Genomic DNA, 22,596 nt, shown 5'->3' on the forward strand with positions numbered 1-22,596 from the left:
TGAGACCCAGGCTTTCCAGATGGCTGAGAAGCACTGTTATGTGAGATATAAATTCTATCTCTGACTGTGCCAGAATCAGCCAATCGTCCAAATAGTTCAGAATCCGCATACCGTGATTTCTCAGGGGAGCAAGAGCCGCGTCCATGCACTTCGTGAATGTACGGGGTGCTAAAGACAGGCCGAACGGAAGGACGGTGTATTGATATACCTGACCGTCAAAGGCGAATCTCAAGAATGGCCTGTGACGGGGTATTATCTGAATCTGAAAGTAAGTGTCTTTCAGATCAAGAGAAATAAACCAGTCCCTCGGGCGAATTTGCGCGTTGTGAGCATTTTGAACGGTCTTCTCATGAGAGCTTTGTTCAAATATCTCAGATCTAAGATAGGTCTGAGAGCTCCGTCCTTCTTGGGCACGAGGAAATAACGGCTGTAAAAGCCTGACTCGCTCAGAGAAGGAGGTACCGGTTCTATGGCCCCTTTGCACAGCAGTTTTGCTATTTCTGCACGGAGTAGGTGTGCTACTTCCATATTCATTCTCGTCTCGGTCCGTGCTCGAAAGCGCGGGGGACGGCGAGCGAACTGCAATGAATAGCCCTGTTTTACTGTGCTCAGCACCCATTCTGACACACCTGGAATCGCTTCCCATGCTTCTGCATGCACAGCTAGGGGCAGAATGGCCTCCGGGTTTCGATCGCCGCACTTCGTGGGGTCGAGAACCTGAACCAGAGGTATGGGCGCGGAGCGCGCGCTCTTGGTGCTTGAATACGGCGGCTCGCTGACAGCAATGGCTGGCCGTTTTACACACGATGTCCCGGTTGCTTTGGACGGGGAGCATTTTGTGAGAAAACCGGGACGCACGAGCAACGCCGGGGGTGAAGCGTTTGTCAGTAAGTGTGAGCGCTCGTGAGCGGGCACAGGACTTACATTCATAACGTGACCGATATGAGGCAGTTTTGGCCGTGTAACAGAGCGGGCAGTGAGTAGGTGTGGGCACGGGGTCGTGAGCACATTTCCTACATCTAACACTTGAGCGGCATTTGCCAGCTTTATGAGAGTGGGCTCTGTGAGAGTGAGAGACACGGGGGTTATCGTGTTTGTGTGTAGGGGTGAACACTGAGACGTGGGCACATTTTCTACACTTAAAACACCAACGGCGTGAGACGGATAACCAGACATTACACTCTTTTTGAGATTTCTCTGGGTCGCCGTGAAAACGGCGGTTGCATGCAGACGAGCGGGTTGTATTACCGGCTCGTTGGCTGCAAAATACACTTTTGCAGTAGCCTTTCTTAAGGGGACTGACAAAGCGGAACGTTTTGACGGCGGTCCGGCCACGGCGGGACTCAACCATCTCTTCCTCCTTGCGGCCGCTAGGAGGACTTCGCATGCTCAGGTCTCAAGCCTCAGATCTTAGGCCGGGGTCCCCGCGGGGGAGGCGGCCTGTGACGGCTGGTTGAGCGCGATCTAGGGCGGCCGCCCTGTCGTCGCTGCGAAGACGGAGGCTGGGCTGGACGCTGGGTAGAGCTTCGCGCAGGAGGCTGATCTCGAGAGCGGCCTGCAGCTAAGCTAGAGCGTCGAGGCAGGAAGAGGTTCATGGCCTGCGTGGTCTTTTGTACCTCCGAGAAACGGTCGAAAATCCCGTTTACCGCTGGGCCAAAGAGACCAGTGGGGGAGAGCGGTGCATTAAGAAATGCGGCTCGCTCAGATTCCCTCATGACGGCGAGCGTCAACCACAGGTGCCTCTCCGTGACGGTGAGCGAGGCCATGCACCTTCCAATAGCCTGAGCCGCGGATTTAGTAGCATGAAGGGAGAGATCCGTCGCGCTCCGTAAATCCGTGATGGCAGCCGGGTCCGGGCCTTTCTCTTCCAATTCACGGAGGAGATCGGCCTGGAGGATCTGCAGGACTGCCATGGAGTGCAGGGCGGACGCAGCCTGTCCGGCGGCTGAGAAAGCGCGGCCGACGAGAGCTGATGTGGTCCTGCAGGCTTTGGACGGGAGGGCAGCCTTTGAACGCCATCTCTGTAACAGCATACATAAACAAACCAACTAAAGAACCATATCCAGACACAATATTTTAAACTAACCATTCGGAGACGTCCTGCTGTAGCCGCTGAGTTGTAACTTCTTCAGGTGCTTCTCCATCCAGATCAGATTCTGGGTCAAGCTGGAAAGCTTGAACGACTGCGTGTCTACGAGCCATTGCGATACATCCACTGTAAACATTAGCGCATGGTACCGTGGCCGCAAGCTGGTCAAGGCCACACCCCCACCCTCCACCTTGCCCCGCCTCTCTCCTCCTCATTAGCATTTAAAGCTACAGACACAGAAATGGCACTTCCTAAGGAAAGCTCATTGTGGGACTCTGCATTGCACAATCCCTAAAAGCACATGGTTTGTTTATCAAAACTGAGGAGTTGATTCTCAGTGAAATTGTCAAACTCTTCACAACTTTTAAACATCCTTTCATTGTGTGAGCCATCACATGCAAAAATGATCCAATTATCAAAATCTGGCAGACATGCATGTATATTCTATAAACATTTATGACATGTAATGTCTCCGAAATTGGAAAATGTCCTGCCATTGTAATGAAATAGGAATTACAGTCTTACCAATTGTAGCGCTTTCAACCCTTTCCTACATGGTTAGATAATGGAGCGCTCTGAGTTCGTATGAATAAACTTTGTTTTATCAACTATTGTGAGCTATGTGTGCCTATTTACTCACTTCAACTTATTCTGTGTAACTGTGTTTGTTACTTAACTCCTTGGGTCCCTTAAACTTTAAAATAAAAATCACATAAACAATTATGAATTAGGATTTTAGAATTTAACTTCTGTTAATAAAGTAATTGTTTAACCAAAAATAAATAAATCTCAATGTATATTTATATCCCTTATGTTACCTCAAATAATAATAAATTGAAAACACTCAAGTATACTGTAAGTTAAATAACAATTTACTGAAAAAAATGTAAAAGGATCAAGTTTCAGGAATTTCAACAATTCACAGAGATGAATCAAAAAAAATAAATCAAATACACATTTCACATATTCACAATTTTGTAAATAGTTATTTGTTTCCCTCTTTTTGGGTATACTTCAAACTTGAGTCCCAAAACTCTCTCAAATTCAAAATACTCTTTAACCAAATACTAAGCCGGCAATATGAGCTCACACTTAACCTTCAATCGGTAAGTCTTTCATTGTCACGTTGCAGGCCTGTTTGATGCTGGGGTACGTTGTGGTCAACAAACCAACAAAAGACCGCTTCACTCAACAATGAGCAACAAACAAAAAAAATACCTTAATATCCCCAATCAGAAGAGCGTGTTTCACCTCACGACGTTAGATGTCCGTCAACCCCACGATCGCGGCGATTTCCTTATAAGGCCACAGGAATTCCGAGCACTCACGTTAACTCGAGTCATCTGGACTCATCCTCATCTGAAACTGCCACGAATCCTCATGCTGACGACTCGCCAACTAAACACACAATCCATCCGAGCAAGATAGACACGGTTCAGTCTCTTTAAATAGTCCATTCGCTGTATTAGTAAATGGAGGCTGGAATAACTACAACCAGAAATATTTTGTGGAGAAATAATTCTTACCCGTCTCTGTAGTATAAGTTTCTGTTCTCGTTTTGACAACACACTAACTACATTAACTATTGAAACACATTATAGTATTAGTTATACTATATATTTTGTGAAACAATATCACACCAGATGAGCGCACGCTCTTCTCTCTCGTGCTCTCCCAATTCTTCCTCGTTCAACTTTGCCCTCAATTCTTCCCGCCCCCTTCACCTTAATCTAGAGCATTGATTGGACACCCAACATGGACAAGTGAATTCGATTGGATAAACAATAGAAATATCAAAATACAAAAATAATAAAAATAATAAATATCAACTTAATTAACATAGAACTTATTCACAACCATATACATTTATAGAATGCACATGAAATATAAACATGTATATAAAAAAACCTTGTAAATTATTACACTGGGTTACACCCTCCCCTTTCTAATTGTCTGAATGTCCTCATCAGACATTTAAATCAAAACTTTACGGTCTATACCTCGTTGTTCATTTAGTTATTTTAACTCTGGCCTAGTTTAATAATGACCCCTCTATGGACTATTTCAATTGGGTGGTCACTACTTCTTCCTGGTTCGTCATAAGTCAGTCTTATAACAGGCTTCACAGGTCTCTTACTATGGGATCTCTGACTAGAAGGCATAACCGCTTTTGATCTTGGACACTTCCTTCCAGAGATAGTCACAGTGTCGGGTTCAACTTCTGAGTCTGATTCTGATTCACCAACAATGTCGTCGTCAGTGCACTCTTCCTCAGCCTGATCACTTTCCTCCTGATCAGTATCACCAGCTACTTGCTCATTTGCATTACTATCCGGAGATCTGTCTCTTGTCATCTTATTTTTCAACAACTTGTGCACATACTTCTGGTAAGGCACATTAAACCTTTCACACTCTGACTCTGAGGATTCTGTCATCTCAGGTAAGTGGTTTTGGGTTTCTTTTAGCACTTTTTTGTGTGTTTGGTTTGAGTTTGAATGTTTTCTTGCCTTTTCAGGTGATGCATATCCTGGACTCTCCAGCATTCTCACAGACTGTCCAATGGGTAAGAGGTGATCTCGATGGATGGTTTTTACTCCTCTACCATGTTCAGGTTTCACCTTATACACTGGTAAGTTGGGCATTTTGTCAACCACAACATAAGGCAAAGAACTCCATCGACTCTGAAGTTTGTTTTTTCCTCTCAGTCCCAGATTTTTCAACAATACTCTATCACCAATGTCCAAGACCTGGAATCTAACTCTGCTGTCATAGGCTCTCTTGTTTCGTTGGTGCACTTTGTTGGAAGCTTCTGAGGCTAGTTGATAAGCTTCTTTTAGATCTCTTTTCAGCTTGGCAACATACTGAGAATGCTGTCTTTCTTCTGTTCCATCAGCAGACGTTTGAAAACAAAGATCAACCGGGAGTCTCGCTTCCCTTCCAAACATTAGGTAATAGGGAGAGTACCCTGTAGCATCACTTTTTGTGCTGTTATAGGCATGAACCAGATACCCCACATGCTGACTCCACTGACGTTTTTTCTCATGTCCCAAGGTTCCCAACATCGAGAGCAAGGTCCGATTAAATCTCTCAGGCTGAGCGTCACCTTGAGGGTGATATGGAGTGGTACGTGATTTGCGAATCCCCAAGAGTAGCAAGAGCTCTTTGATTAAATGACTCTCAAAGTCTCGCCCTTGGTCTGAATGGATCCTCCCAGGTAAGCCATAATGCACAAAATACTTGTCCACTAAGATCTTGGCTACAGTGCGAGCTGTCTGATTCCTTGAGGGAAACGCCTGGGCGTACCGTGTAAAATGATCGGTGACTACCAAGATGTTACTTATTCCTTTTGAGTCAGGCTCAAGTGAGAGAAAATCTATGCAGACCAGATCCATTGGTCCATTGCTAGTAATTTGGTGTAGAGGCGCTGCTTTACTGCATGGTGTTTTGCGAGTAATACACTCTCCACAGTTCTTGATGTATTGTTCCACCTCGCAAGCCATTTTGGGCCAGTAGAATCTACTCCTGATAAGATCGGTGGTTCTTTCTATGCCCAGATGACCCATGTCATCGTGCAACAATCTGCACACATCCTCCCTGAATTCAGCAGGCAAGACAAGTTGGGAAACTTCTTCTCCAGAGGGTGTTTTACTATTTCGGAAAAGCAAACCTTCTTTAATTAGAAGCCTATTCTCCTCACGTTTCATGAGCCACAACTCAGAATTCACCTTCACTTCAGTAGGCCACGTCCCTTGCTTCAAAGCTTCAATTACTTTCCTCAGGACAACATCATTCTTTTGGGCTCTTGCCAAATCAGCTATGGATTTCTGCTCCAAGAAGTCACATTCCAGTTGAACAGGGAAAGCATACGCATCAGGAATACACTCAGGTGAGGCTGCTAGTTGCTCTACATACCTAGGTGACTTGTTGAGCTTTAAGTCAACATGAACTTCCTGGCATATAGCCCTTACATCGGTCTCAGAGATGCTTTGCCAACCCTCTGATTTTTCCTCATCTACCAGATTACGGGACAGCAAATCTGCATCAATATTGTTCTTGCCTGGTCGGTACAACACATCAAAGTCGTATGTGGATAGCGCAGCCAGCCAACGATGTCCAGTGGCACTAAGTTTAGCCGTGGTAAGAACGTACGTAAGTGGATTATTATCCGTACGTACGGTGAATCTCGCTCCATATAGATAATCGTGGAATTTATCCACGACCGCCCATTTCAAGGCAAGAAATTCCAACTGGTGAATAGGATATTTCTGCTCTGAATTACTCAGTTTTCTACTAGCAAATGCCACAGGCTGCAGACCAGATGAATGCTCCTGATATAATACAGCACCTAGCCCTTTTAGACTGGCATCTACATGCAAAATGTAGGGTTTGTAGGGGTCTGCAAACGCTAGGACTGGGGCATTAGTTAGACACTGAATGATCTGCTTACAGGCATCGGTGCATGACTGGTTCCATCTGTCTCCGAAGGGCTCAGACTCTTTCAGGTAAGCCTTAGATCGATCTTTTTCCCACTTTTTACCTCGCTGGGTAGGGGCATAACCTTTCGTGAGCTCAGTAAGGGGTCGGACAATTGCAGCGTAGTTGGCTATGAACCTACGGTAATATCCGCAGAAGCCAAGAAAAGATCTCAAGGACTTAAGGTCGGTAGGTTGTGGCCATGTGCTGACTGCCTTGACCTTATCAGGATCTGTTGCAACGCCTTCGGCAGATACTATATGTCCAACATACTTGACTTTGGTCTGGCAGAATTGGCATTTGTCCAATGACACTTTCAGTCCCACTTCTTCTAGTCTGTCCAGGACCTTCAGAAGTCTTTCTTCGTGCTCTTCCAATGACTTCCCAAAGACAATCAGGTCATCCAGGTATACAAGAACTTGAAGCAGGTTCATATCCCCGACAGCTTTTTCCATCAAACGTTGGAAAGTCGCCGGTGCCCCAGTAATGCCCTGTGGCATACGCTCGAATTGATAGAATCCTAAGGGGCATATAAAGGCAGTTTTTTCCTTATCCTCTTCAGACATAGCTATTTGGTAATAGCCACTTCTGAGGTCAAGGACGGAAAACCATCTACTCCCTGATAAACAGTCTAATGCATCGTCAATGCGCGGAGTAGTATACTGGTCAGGCACTGTTCGAGCATTAAGTGTGCGATAGTCGATGCACATTCTTACGCTTCCATTTTTCTTTCGGGCGATAACTATAGGGGAGGCGTAGGGGCTTCGTGATTCCTTGATGATGCCGGATTTCATAAGCTCCTGAATGTGTCTTCGAACATCATCGATATCTGCAGGAGCCAAGCGCCTAGAGCGCTCACGAAAGGGCCTAGAATCGGATAGCCGAATATGGTGTTCCACTCCTTTCGCCAAACCCACATCCCACTCGTGAAGCGAAAACACATTAGCTCTTTCCAACAATGCCTGCCTTAGCCTCTGCTTCCATGTCTCAGGAATTGGGGAATCTCCAAAGTTAATAAGGTTTGTATCGAACTCTCCTGTCTTTGGGGCGGATGCTACTGGATCTGCTGGATGTAAATGACCAACCACTGTTCCTACTGGAATCACTGTATCCTTCAGGGATTCATTGTGCATCAGTACTGGAAAATGGTGGACATCCATTTCAGAATGTGACACTACCATGGGCTGCAGTAACACTCCAACTGGCAGAGTGGCCTCTGGAGAAGCCTCTACCAACAGAACCTCTTCTCCTAATGGTTCATTTAACTCTACCCCACAGATCGCCACGCAATCCCCTCCTGGGGACAAGGACAAGGGGCCAGGACCAAGCCACCGTACACTGCCCACTCCATCTTCAACAGAGATCTTAGCAGGATCACATGACAATTCTTCGGAAACTGAACCTACATTTATGCCCAAGGTCTGTGCAATGTCCATTCCAGTACTTTCTCTACACAAACGAGCCAAGCGCTTGAAAAGGTTAGCATTGGTACCCAAAATAACTGGTGTTTGATCTGGACTACACGGTCCTGGGCAGATTAAGGCCAAGACTGAAAGGGTTTCCTTGGTTCCTGTGATTTTGGCAGGGAACTCAATATCTACCATCACGTAACCCAAGTAAGGGTAGCTAGACTCACTTAAACCCCAAATGGCCAAACCTGTGACAGGGTGAATGGGAACATCAGACAGATGCTGCTTGTACCATGCTTCGAAGATGATGGTTACTTGTGAACCACTGTCTAATAAGGAATCACATTCATGTCCATTTACCTTTATCTGAACAACAGACGTTGGACCAACCAAACCTTCTGGAAGGTGCCTTTGTTTTTGTATGTCTACAGCACTCCTCTTTACTGAACAGTTGGTTGTACTGTCTTTTGCCTCAAGTGAATGCGAGTCTCTACTTTTGGCTTTTTTCAGCGACTGGATTAATCTTCGAACAACTTTTGCTTGGTTTTCAGCATTTCTGCATTTTGCGGCGAAGTGTCCACTTTCTCCACAGCGGTAGCAGTAATATTCATCTGGATCACTGTACGTGGTCGGCTTATATGTACCAGTGAAATTTCTAGAAGTCTCCACAGGCAAGGAGGCGACAGAGGCAATGGGCTTTTTACTTTGAACTTTCTGCTGCAATCTTTTGACCTGTTTTTTTAGTGCAGTCACTTCAGGGTCGGGGCAACTTTCTAAGGTTGTAGCTTTCATTACTGGACCAGCAGACGCCTCTTCTTTCACACCTCCATGAGGGGTGGCTGCCATAGAAGCGAACATAGCTTTCAGTTCCTTCAACTCAGTTTTTAAAGTCTGAATTTCTGTCTGCTTATTGTCTGCCTCTGCTTTAGCATGGATTTTATGCACAGTGGAGTTTAGCTTAGCCCTAGACGCCTCATATTCTTCCTCACTGCGAATCTCACTCAAAAGCTCCAAAAAGGATGGAGGATTTTCCTTCCTTTCCCTCAACTTGAGATTAACCAACATAAAATCAACAGCAACTGCTCCTCGAAGTAACTGTTCCACTCTTGCACGGTTTGCAGCGGCAACCGACAGACCACCTCGCTGTATGACTTTGGTCAACGCCTGTTCCAACCTTTTAAGAAAGTCTGACAGTTTTTCACTGGGCTGTTGCTGCATCAAACGAAAAGCAATATAAAGCTCTTCCCCTGATTCAGCAGAACCAAAGGCACTTTCAATAGCCTCTAAACATTGTTCTGGCTTGAGATCAGCAGTGGTTACACGAGCAGCTTTTATTATTGCTAAGGCTGGACCTCGTAGACTCTCCATAATCCGACGTCTTTTTTCTTTGTCTGAGCAATCGCTTTCTTCTACCATGAGACGCGCTTGCTCTAACCAATGTTCTAAAGGCTCTTCTCCGGCAGGAGTTGGCACAGTCCCAGAAAAAACACGGAGGCGGCGATAACTGCTGCTATCGCTCACTGGTTTTTCTATTTTAGCTAGCAGATCCCCCACGGCACGAATAATGGACTCAGCCGAGCCATCGTGTGCGCCCAACAACTCCTGAACATTGCTATCATCCACAGCGGTAGATGAATCATTCTGCTCTGCACTAGAAGGAGCACTTGGTGAAACTGGACTTCGTGTCACCATGACAATCGGCCAGGCTACCATTCCACCTGTGGGAAGTATGTCAGGAGGGACTTTAGAAGGGTCTACAACTTCTTTGCATTCGCATAAAACAGTCAAACTATCCAGTTTGCTGTTGTACATGCGTCCTCTCACACGCACTCGCCCCAGACATTTAACAGATTGGAGGGTGTCTTCAATTTGAGAAATATCTACTTCTTCAGGGACAATGACCATCAGCGCATGTGCTTCATTAAGCATTTCTCCTCGACACCATCCTTTAAGCTCATCCACCAGCCCAGGATATATAGAATAAGCAGTCATGGTCACTCTGTGCTAGCTAGATGATCACTGAGACTTACTTTTGTTTCTTCTTTTACAGCACACAACTGTAACGGGACACACAAGGATCCCAGCGGTGCCTCCAATTTATGTAGCGCTTTCAACCCTTTCCTACATGGTTAGATAATGGAGCGCTCTGAGTTCGTATGAATAAACTTTGTTTTATCAACTATTGTGAGCTATGTGTGCCTATTTACTCACTTCAACTTATTCTGTGTAACTGTGTTTGTTACTTAACTCCTTGGGTCCCTTAAACTTTAAAATAAAAATCACATAAACAATTATGAATTAGGATTTTAGAATTTAACTTCTGTTAATAAAGTAATTGTTTAACCAAAAATAAATAAATCTCAATGTATATTTATATCCCTTATGTTACCTCAAATAATAATAAATTGAAAACACTCAAGTATACTGTAAGTTAAATAACAATTTACTGAAAAAAATGTAAAAGGATCAAGTTTCAGGAATTTCAACAATTCACAGAGATGAATCAAAAAAAATAAATCAAATACACATTTCACATATTCACAATTTTGTAAATAGTTATTTGTTTCCCTCTTTTTGGGTATACTTCAAACTTGAGTCCCAAAACTCTCTCAAATTCAAAATACTCTTTAACCAAATACTAAGCCGGCAATATGAGCTCACACTTAACCTTCAATCGGTAAGTCTTTCATTGTCACGTTGCAGGCCTGTTTGATGCTGGGGTACGTTGTGGTCAACAAACCAACAAAAGACCGCTTCACTCAACAATGAGCAACAAACAAAAAAAATACCTTAATATCCCCAATCAGAAGAGCGTGTTTCACCTCACGACGTTAGATGTCCGTCAACCCCACGATCGCGGCGATTTCCTTATAAGGCCACAGGAATTCCGAGCACTCACGTTAACTCGAGTCATCTGGACTCATCCTCATCTGAAACTGCCACGAATCCTCATGCTGACGACTCGCCAACTAAACACACAATCCATCCGAGCAAGATAGACACGGTTCAGTCTCTTTAAATAGTCCATTCGCTGTATTAGTAAATGGAGGCTGGAATAACTACAACCAGAAATATTTTGTGGAGAAATAATTCTTACCCGTCTCTGTAGTATAAGTTTCTGTTCTCGTTTTGACAACACACTAACTACATTAACTATTGAAACACATTATAGTATTAGTTATACTATATATTTTGTGAAACAATATCACACCAGATGAGCGCACGCTCTTCTCTCTCGTGCTCTCCCAATTCTTCCTCGTTCAACTTTGCCCTCAATTCTTCCCGCCCCCTTCACCTTAATCTAGAGCATTGATTGGACACCCAACATGGACAAGTGAATTCGATTGGATAAACAATAGAAATATCAAAATACAAAAATAATAAAAATAATAAATATCAACTTAATTAACATAGAACTTATTCACAACCATATACATTTATAGAATGCACATGAAATATAAACATGTATATAAAAAAACCTTGTAAATTATTACACTGGGTTACACAATTAACCAATCAAGTCTGGATGCATAAGGGGCTTGCCCCTGTTATGCCTGCCCGTTTACCCCCTCCTGGCTCTGCTACACAGTGCAGATGTTAGTTGGGCAACAGGTGCATTCAATCCCTAATTAACTCACCATAGGTGTTAGTATAAAGACCTGTGACTTGTAGAGGTCTCTCACTTCTCTCCCATTCTTTTTTCTTTTGTATATATATATACAGTACCAGTCAAAAGTTTGGAAACACTACTATTTTTAATGCTTTTGCAAGAAGTCTCTTATGCTCATCAAGCCTGCAGTTAAAAAACAAAAAACAAAAAAAAAACAGTAATATTATGAAATATTATTACAATTTAAAATAATGGTTCTCTTTTTTAATATACTTTAAAATGTAATTTATTTTTGTGATGCAAAGCTGAATTTTCATCAGCAAGTACTCCAGTCTTTGGTGTCTTATGATCCTTCAGAAATCATTCTAATATGATAATTTGATACTCAGTTATTATCAATGATGGAAACAGTTGTGCTGTTTAATATATTTTTTTGGAATACTTTTTTCAGGATTCATTGATGAGTAAAACGTTAACAGCATTTATTCATAAAAACAGCATTTATTCAAAATAAAAACATTTCTAACAATATAAATCGTTACCATCACCTTTTATCAATTTAACGCATTCTTGTTGAATTAAAGTACTAATTTCTTTAAAAAAAAATAGTTATTGTTCCCAAACTTTTGAACGGTAGTGTATATTGTTACAAAAGATTTCTATTCTAAATAAATACAGTTCTTTTTAACTTTTTATTCATCAAATAATCCTGAAAAAAGTATCTCCGGTTATAAAAAAATATTAAGCAGCACAACTGTTTCCAACATTGATCATAAATCAGCATATTAGAATGATTTCTGAAGGATCATAAGACACATAAGACATCAATAAAGAGAACCATTATTTTAAATTGTAATAATATTTCATAATATTACTGTTTTTTTTGTTTTTTTAACTGCAGGCTTGATGAGCATAAGAGACTTCTTGCAAAAGCATTAAAAATAGTAGTGTTTCCAAACTTTTGACTGGTACTGTATATATATATATATTTTCTCCTAAATCTTTTCTTTCCCATATTTATTTTTAGTGCCAGAGATTGTTATTTAGTAACACATGTCCAGATTTCACTTTTATTTATTTTTTACAAATAAGTCAGATAGAATAAATGCATATTTAGCGTGCTGCCTGAGGAGAGGCAAACCCAAGTACCCAAACCCAAAGTACAAACCCCGTATTCCTCGCTGTGGAAGAACAAGCCAAGAGTGAGTGGAGGGATGCTGAAAACTGTCAAGGAATGTAAGGTGAGTTGACAGAGTGAATAAATACATGCTTCCTCTCATGCTGATAGGGTAGACATGGTAATTGTTTGATGAAAAGTTAATTGGATTAATTATTTGAACGTGCTCCTCCCAAACTTTGTTTATGAAACATCATGTGTAGATTCCGCCATCGCGTCTGTTATAGAAGATATCGACTGCACATTAATTTTAAAAGAGGAACAGAGAACCGCAATCAAGGCATTTGTCGATCGGAAAGATGAATGAAGAACATACCACACTTACTCCGTTGCTCTGATTGGTTGTAGGTCTATCCAATTGAGTGCAGAGGCATTTTCTTTCCTGGTTCGTTTGAAACACGCCTCATAATCACAGCCCAATGGAGCAGTATCAGATTCATATTCTGACTAGAATCTGAGTATGACGACATCAGGCTATCAAAATGTCGCTTTTTTATTAAACTTACCCACATTCAAATGTTGATTAAAAAATAATGCATGAAATTTAGTTTAAAAACAGAGGGACTTTTGATATATATGCTAAGATATTCATCCAACAACATAATCTGGGGGCCATAAAATTTTGGTGAAAATTATCAAAATATATGGGGGCCATTACATTTTTGTAAAAATGATCAAAAACGCTAGCGGTGGCTGGCAACTTTTTTTTTTTAAATGCTTTAAAAACAGTTAACTAAAATCACATGTGTAGCAAGTTTGGTATCTATGAACTCCAATTTTTGTTCCCTATTTGTTAATTTACATTACATTTTGCTAACACATTAGTATTATAAGAATCTTGAAGGTTCTTGTCTTTGTAGTGGTTTCCCAGGGTGCTGTGCTGTCAAGTGCAGGTTAAGCATGTAACTTTCCATGATATCATGCAAGCAGTAAAGAGAGACATTTGTACTTTGCACAGTTGTTGGTCTAAAGTTATTACACTCTTAAAAACCCAATAAAATTCCTTATGCTAATGTCCTGCTAGAGAACAAAGAGTCATAAAGTTACCCTCCAAAGAAGCAACTTCTTATTGGCTCACTCACCTCCAGAGGGTGTGACATCACACTTTAAAAGATCACTTATCACAAGATCCCCCAGTTTTTGCCTGATTCTGAGAAAGTCTGATGTGATGATGAAGCTGACCCTAAGTTTGTGCCAGGCTGCAGCCTTGTCTTCAATTCGCCAAAGATCTTCTGACTCAAATTGGTTCTCTCTCATCAGTTGATCTGTTGATCTGCTGAATTTCAAACAATGCTGAACTTCTTTCTTTCCTGTATTCTGCTTCAGCTCTCTCTGCATTGCTAAACTGTATGCATGTGTGTGTGTGTATATGTTAGATTAGTCTTTAGTCTAGTTAATAAAGTCTTTGTGTCTCATGTACAGTTGTTTGTGGCTCATTTACTGGAGTCCCAAATCATGCAGATTTTGGCTACATGCTCTGAGTAGTACTGTACAGTAAGAAAATTATTTACCCTACCCCGGACAATAAAATTTAATTCTTAGAATTAATAAAAAAATAGAGTGTTCACTGGCCAAACAGGTTAGATGATTGTGGTATTAATTTTCCTTGAGTTCTGCATGCTTGCGAATCCTCTCATTATAACAAAGTATAGACATTATGTAAAAAAGAGATTCATTGTGCAGTGTAGACAGCTTCAATGTTTTTGAGATCGCGTCAGATGAGTGACAGCTTTTTAGTGATTATAAAGGGATCGCTCTTTGCAGGATTTCTAGGCAAAATCAGAATTTCAGAATTTTGAATACCAGTGGCCATGTACACAAAGATTCAGGAGTGACATCCGCTCAATTAATGTATTTAAGCAATTATTATTGTCATGTATGTGTAAATGTGTGTGTGTGTGTGTGTGTGTGTGTGTGTGTGTGTGTGTGTGTGTGTGTGTATGTATATATATATATATATATATATATATATATATATATATATATATATATATATATGTATGTATGTATGTATGTATGTGTGTGTGTGTGTGTGTGTGTATGTATATGTATGTATGTATGTATGTATGTATGCATGTATGTGTATATATATATATATTTATTTATTTATTAGGGGTGTATTACTCATGGTTCTGTTTTTATCATGGTTTTAGGATCAAAGTTTCTGTACGGTCCAGTTTGTGCTATGTTCAGGGAAAAAGCACAACTGTCAAATAAAAATAAAGAAAAATATAGCTGCAAGTAACAATTCGGGGCCAAGCCCAATAAAAGGGGCTGTAGCGCAATGCAGAGCAGGAAGAGCGACAGGTGAAGTACAGGTGAAAATTAACTCAAAATGAAGTTCAGATGAGAATGAACACAGAATGAAAAAAAAAAAAACTTGTTTCTGATACTAGAGGAAGAAAGATTAGTAAAAAGCTTACTGGGATAATAAATGAATTGAAATGACACAACATTACACACAATTTTATAAAGTTGTCCCACAGAGGAGAGCCTTTAATGTGAGACTGAGCACACCAAAGCATTACTTAATACTTTAACCAGATTATTGTGTTAAAATAATGTAATCCTAATGTAGCTTGTGGTTAACCTGATAGCTGAAGAGCCACATTAGAAAGAATGACAAATGGTTAACATACTAACCAATTAGCATGCTAAGCTAACTAACATAAGGCAACAAACACAGGCAAGGTCAACTTTGGAGAGGAATTTCTCAGAAACGGTAGCAAATATCAAAAATCTGTTCAGTCATTTCTGTGTGGCTCAGACAAAATTGAGCAAAATTTGTAGGAGGAGTAATGACTTTTTTTTTCATTTAGGGCCTACTTCAATATCGCGGACAGTCACACTGTTGGAAAATGACAAATGAGATATCGTGGGAATCGGCATACACCAAGGAACATAATGACTTTTTTTAATTATTTTTTTTAACAATGTTTTCAAAAGTTATAAGTATTTTTGCAGAAAAACTTATATTTCTGGAAAACTAGGTGGCGATGTGTTCAAACTTCTCGGGTATATTCAGGACACGCTGTCGACGATCCCTACCAAATTATGTTAAGATATGTCAAATTGTTTAAAGGATATTGCAATTTATGTCAAAATTCTAAATACCGGACACGTGGTTCATCCTATCCAGGCAAACTCTGTATCTACGGATTCGGCATGACACAAAGAATCCAAAGAAAAATTTGGTGGGAAAAGTTTCATGACACAAATTACGTCCTATGGTGCAATCGAATTGTACTAAGCCAAGGAATCAGAGGAAAAAATTATTTATTTACACATACATGACAATAATAATTGCTTAAATACATTAATTGAGCGGATGTCACTCCTGAATCTTTGTGTACATGGCCACTGGTATTCAAAATTCTGAAATTCTGATTTTGCCTAGAAATGGTGATAACTAAGCAAGTATTTAATTACTACAATAATAATTTCTCGTTAGAAATGACACCAAAAGTTGAAAACGTTGGTCAAAAACATACATTTACATTTGTTCATCAGCCCACAGTAATATACAGTGATTCAAACTTAAATTGTTTTTTTTGTTTTTGGAATTTCGACATTTTGAATTGAAAATATGATTTATTTTACATGATCCATGTCATTCATAACTGAATGCAACAAGAAACGTTTTGTGTTTATGTGAGATTAGACATACATTCAAATGAAAGCAAATGTGTGCATATTTTTTAAATAAAATATTATTTGCAAATTGTTTAACTAGCCTACAATTAAACCTAGAATTTCTTACCATTCTAATTTCTTTTTCTTTATTCCCTTAAATACTGACACTGTAAAATGTCACATTTATGAAGTTAAATTGAAATTCAACAAACATTATTTAAAATATTTCAAGCACAAAGGTCCTCAAAAAGTCGCGCCACTGTCATGGAAATCAGCATTTGTTACGTGTTGTCTATGATGCAATATTAAAGGCTCGCAGTGGCGGAGCCAGAGGGGGGTCCGGGGTGGCACTGGACACCCCTGACATGCGATTGGCCACCCCGGGTGCCACCCCAAAATTTTATTTGCTACTGGCAGTTGCTGATGCTAGAGCCCTGCATTTCAGCCCGAGCCCGACGGGCCCCGACTTTTTTACGCCCCTAGGGCCGGGCTTCGGGCCAATTTTCACGTCATAGTTAAAATGCGGGCCGGGCCTCGGGCCTTTTTTGGGTTATCCTGCTTTTTATATTTTTAGACATTAATTTTAAAAAATATGAGAAGTTGACGTTGACGATAGAAAAACAAACATAGAAAGAAATTTCGTAACCTCATAACTTATGGCGTTATTTTCCTGTCAAATGTCGAGAGCGCATTATTGTGAAAGTAGGCTACATTAATATAATGCGCGAGCGCGAATCTCTCTGCTCGCACATGGAATATAATGTGCCGAGCGCGAATCTCTCTGCTCGCACACGGAATATAATGTGCCGAGCGCGAATCTCTCTGCTCGCACACGGAATATAATGTGCCGAGCGCGAATCTCTCTGCTCGCACACGGAATATAATGTGCCGAGCGCGAATCTCTCTGCTCGCACACGGAATATAATGTGCCGAGCGCGAATCTCTCTGCTCGCACACGGAATATAATGTGCCGAGCGCGAATCTCTCTGCTCGCGCGCGGGAACTGGACGTGCCCTGCACTTAAAACGTGTTTTAAATACTGGCCATTATAGCCATCAGCTAATCTTATAGTTACACTGACATAAGACTGACATGACAGTCTGTCTCACGCACACAGAAGGTTTCCCATCAGCGCGACTCACGATTCACCTCATGTGCAAATAATGGAGAATATTAAGAGAAAAATCGCGTGCGTGAGAAAATTTTGTGATAGAAGAAAGGAGGATTGGGTTAAAACCTTCCACTGTGGATGCTTAGCTATTCTTTTTCTCCACGATGCTCTGTTAGAGACTGTTCTAACTTTTCGTTTGATTGGACTATTTTCGTTTAACTGTTGGAAACCTCTGATGTTTTTCGTTTGATTGGACTTTGTTTTCGTTTAACTGTTGGAAACCACTGGAAAAAAAGAATGGCCATGTTCTGTGGTGCATTTTTGAGGTAAGATAATCTGCAAGTTTGTTTTTAATTTATTTAATTTAATTTGTTTATAGGCTATTGCTCATTTCGTTTGCAAGCGCTGTTGCGAGCAGCCTGAGCCTGCCTCAGTATTAAAAAAAAAAATACTCACTGTGGTTTAATAAATAAATATTTATTAAACTAACTGTCTGTGTGATATGCTTGAAGTTTTTTATATCTATTGATTATTGTAGACAAGTAAGTATTATAGCGTTGATTTGAGAGGCTCAATTGATCAAACATTTTTTTCTTGCTGTCGGCTCGGTTTGCTTGGTCGTCATTTAAAAATAAAAATGCTCCAAACATTTGTCTAAATTAACCTAATAAAGAAATGAAAAGAAACATGAATTTACATAACTAACAAAGAAACATAACTAACAAAACTGAGCTAATTTAATGGCTGCAAAAAGTGCAAATAGGGCAGGCTGCCGCTGTGTAATGAAAAAAAAAAAAAAAAAAAAAACGGGCTCGGGTCGGACTCGGGCTGATAATTCTGATGAGCTGTCGGACACGGGTCGGGCTAGGGCCTGAGCGTCTCGGGCCAGGGCCGGGCTCGGGCCTAAATTTGAGGCCCGTGCAGGGCTCTAGCTGATGCTGATTTAAAAAAAAAAATTACGTTCGCCGGCAGCGCGCGCGCCCGCGCAGTTTTCAAACGGACGAGCAGAGGACGAGAGATGGTTGCAAGATACCGAACTTCACCGAATAAGAAAACATCATATTTGAAGTAAGTTTTTAAGGTTTAGCATCAGGGTGGTTTGCTCCGAATAGCCTACATTAGGCCTAATACACGCATATGCAGTACCTTGCCGTGTGTACGTTACAGTATACAAATGTTCTAGCTAATGTGAGGATAGGAGATCAAAACGCAGGCAAAGAAGAGCAGAAACAAGTGATATCATAATGCGATCACTATAGGACTGTGAAGCTTTATGGGTGTAGGGTGTTGATGGACTCGATCTACTGTGCTTTGATCATCATTATGAATCTGATCTAGATGTAGTCTTTGATAAAAATGCGATTTTCTCAGCTTTTTGCTCATGTTGCTTTTTATGAAACTTGCCAACATTCAAGTGGTGAAAAAACGCACAAAGCTAGAATAAAAATTTTTTTTGTCTGTTAATTCTTTTGGTATGTTCAGATATTCATACAAAATATTCTGGGGTGCCATGAAATTGTGAAAATTACCAAAAACACCATTTTTTTTATAGGCTACTGCGAGAAAGAGTTAAGATAAAAATGTTGGTAATTGGATGATGATTAGAATATAAATATGATTGGAATCATATTTTAAATTTGTCATATTTTTGAACAGGGTCAATTAAACATGAAAAGAAAAAGAGAGATATCAGAGTACTTTTTAAATAAGCACAAACATAGTCCAGTCATTTTATGAAAAAAGGTTGAACAAATTGCAACAGAAGCAAACTCAAATAATTTTGTATCCTCAATATGTCCTGAGTAAGGAAAAAAAGTCTAGAAGAATCCCATTAGGGGAAAGTTTCGAAAACTGTTTCTGGGGATTCACTTTTTATTTTACCTTTTGTCCTTTGCATTCTCCTTACCATTGTCTCCTGTTCTTCCCTCAGACTCGTCCCCCAGAAACAGTCCCACAGACCCAGTCCCAAACCCAATCTCTTGCTTCTGTTGAGTTTGCTTCTGTTGCAATTTGTTCAAGGTTGACCCCCATTTTGGCTTAAAATGACTAACAGGCAGATCAGGTGCAAACAGATCCCAGCCCTTGGATCACCACTGGCTAGTCAGAGTCAGTGTGGTCAGACTTCAGGACCAGCAACAGGTCAGAGCATCTACCAGACACAGGCAGTCAATCACATACCCAATTCTGGAATTTAAGTTGAGATGATTTTGCCAGATTAAAAGGATAGTTCACCCAAAAATGAACACAAAAAAAAAAATTATAATTAGAAAGAATAATTATAAATTATTATAAAGAAAGAATTATGTTGTATTAAATCTTCCTAGGATAAGATTTTATATTGATGGGCAATACAATTGTTTACATTTTTCAAGTACAATGAAAAAAACAGTTTTTTTTTGTAAATGTGAGTTTTTTTGTAAATAAACGCAGCAGTACATAACAGACACATGCGGTATCTTATCTCCTTGGTGCTTAAGCTTTGTTTTCTGCAAATATTTTGGATGTTCAACACTTATAAACACAAACAGAGTGACCCAATTCCTTCCATAAGCTTTTCCACTGTGTGTGTGTGTGTACTGTGTACCCCCGAAAGTAGCAGTGGCCACCCCCTGGCCACCCCATGTATAAAACTCTAGTTCCGCCACTGAAGGCTCGTGACCCCAATCATGCTTCACTCATGTTTCTCAACAGTCATGTTGAGCGGCTCGGATCAGCTGACTGCTCGCTCCCTCCATTGATACTTTATCGCACGAGTCAGTGATGTTGTGTCACGTAGCCTAAATGAGACGTTTACAGATAATGTGTTTTAAAAATAGCTAGACTGAGCTCAACGAAATGCTCCTAAAATGATTTTACTTAAAAACAGCGCGAGACGAAAAAATAGAGGTGCAACACAGCGGCCAAAGACGTCGAGCTGACTAATATGGTAGCCTAAACAACACAAATGCAACAATGTACCTCGAACACACACGAACAAAAGTTTTGCTACAGTTTTAAAGACCATTGTTCTTACAACACAACAATACTGCTCAGTTTTATAAATCTGCTATTCATAAACGCGCCAGACAGTACAGAAAATAACGTATCGCACGATATTTACCTGAGGTTCTCGGGCGTAAAGGCTCTGTTCAAATCCGTGTTGATGTACCTGGTACATTTCTCCACTGCTCTGGGATTGCTTATGAACGGCTTAGTCACCAGTCTGTTTCTTTCTATCTCGGCTGCATTTTGCATCCACATATTTACCAGCATAATGCCGGACATCTCATTTCCATGTGTGCCTCCAAAAATAGCCACTCGTTTGGCTTCTTGTAAACATGAAATATTAGTACGCGAACTCATAGCGATGGCTGCACCGACGTGCGCGGTTCACGAAAGACAGAGCGCAAAGTTTCCACACAACTGCCGTCGGCGCGATGTGACTGCTGTTTATATAATGGTTATTTGAAGGGTAAGCCTAAGCCCCAAGCTTAAGTGCGTACGTGTCATGTTAAACGCGCATAGGTTGGGTTTCAACACATTCGCAAGTTGGCTGCATGTTCGCCATGGTCACAACAATGTCACATGAGATTATACGCGGAGAATAAATAAAAACGAGCTGGTGGCCTATGCACATATACAAGGTACAATAGTAGGTCAACTTAAAATAAAACAAGTCTATAATGCTGTCAGAGAACAGTAGCTATAGGCTACTACAACATTATCTGCAAATCAAATTAAAAGTTAAAAATGAAACCAAAGCGAATCAAATTAAAATATGTTAATGGGGTTTAAGATATAGGCTATTAGTAATCTCTCTCTAAAATGAGAATCAGATGTATTAAAATACAAATAAAAATGACCTGTGTCCTGTTTTGTTAGTTCCTTTGTAGTTTTACTTAGTTTCCACTCGGTCATGTTCAAACACACAGATTCTCATCCCTGCACTTTACATACACCTTACATTATTACATTCTCACACCTTATTTCTTTTTCTTTGTTTAAAGTTAATAGTTTTTGGTTTACAATAAAGAAAACCTTTTTGATTGGCCTATACCTGTTGTTCGTGTCCCCTCATTTTTGCCACAGGCTATGAGCCGGCCTTTGACACCTGTTTTGCCCAGATGATAACTGGCAACTTTTTAAAATGTTCTAAATTTGGATCATTTCTGGTAGTAAAAGAAAAGCATTACATAACTTGGGGGCTTTGAATGAAATCGTATTAAGGCTGATGAAGTGAAATTGTTAGCAGAATGGAGAGACCGTAACGGAGTATATGGACTAATGAGATCACAAAGGTACACTGGTGCCATCCCAGTGTAATGCTTTTAATGTTAATTCAAGCATGAATGGGAAGCCAGTGCAACTGTGAGAGCAGTGGTATAATCTGTTCACATGGAGAGGTATGAGTGAACACAATAGCAGCATAGTTATTTTGAATATACTGATTTAAAGATTTAGCTGGGAGGCCATGTTATGAGCCTTTGCATCAGCACAAAAGATAAATGATCAAAGTCTTGCAATATTCCAGATGCACAACTGCCTGTCTATCCAATAAGACAGAATGGAATATGGTGTTAAAGGCAGGACTGACATCTAACAAGATCAAAATACTGCAGTATCAACTGCAGTAAGGAGATCGTTTATGGCCTTTAAGGCTGTTTCAGTACTATGCCCTGTTCTGAAACCTAAATGAAAGGGTTTAAGTATACTGTTTAGTGCCAAGAAATTGTGTAACTTATTAGCCACAGCACATTCCAGGACCATTGCCAGAAATGCAAGGTTAGAAATAGCCCTATAATTAAGTCAGAAACATCACATCCAGGCTTCTTAAAGACTGGTGTAATGCAGCTAATTTTAATTCTAGATGAACAGATCGAGAACTCTGTGATGAATTCACAATTACAGTAATATGAGGACTGAAAAGGGGAGTGTATATAAAATAGTTGTTAATGGATTTAAATGTTCTTAGAATAAAGTCAATGCCAAGCATTTCAAAATTCAACAAGACTGTCAAGTCAAAAAAAACAAAACACCAGAGTGCTGTTGTCTGCAAGTATCACAGTAGTGTTGAAATTCATAGCAATAGCACAATTGTGAGTGATTTTTATACAC

General features: G+C 40.5%; 1 protein-coding gene across 4 annotated transcripts in view; it reads right to left on the reverse strand.

Annotated features, from left to right (window-relative positions):
* aspa (aspartoacylase) overlaps window positions 1-20,985 on the reverse strand; it is a 62,443-nt gene extending 41,458 nt beyond the window's left edge. For all 4 annotated transcript variants that reach the window (XR_014606127.1, XM_084113296.1, XM_084113295.1 and 1 more), the window contains exon 1: window positions 20,603-20,985. Coding sequence is in view for 3 of the 4 variants with exons in the window: in XM_084113296.1 (XP_083969422.1) it covers window positions 20,603-20,844 (242 nt within the window). In the remaining variant the exon portion in view is untranslated. The remainder of the gene's footprint in view (window positions 1-20,602) is intronic.
* Between the last annotated feature and the right edge of the window lie 1,611 nt (window positions 20,986-22,596).

Source organism: Abramis brama (assembly GCF_963993115.1).
Source record: "Abramis brama genome assembly, chromosome: 5".
Taxonomy (NCBI): Eukaryota; Metazoa; Chordata; class Actinopteri; order Cypriniformes; family Leuciscidae; genus Abramis; species Abramis brama.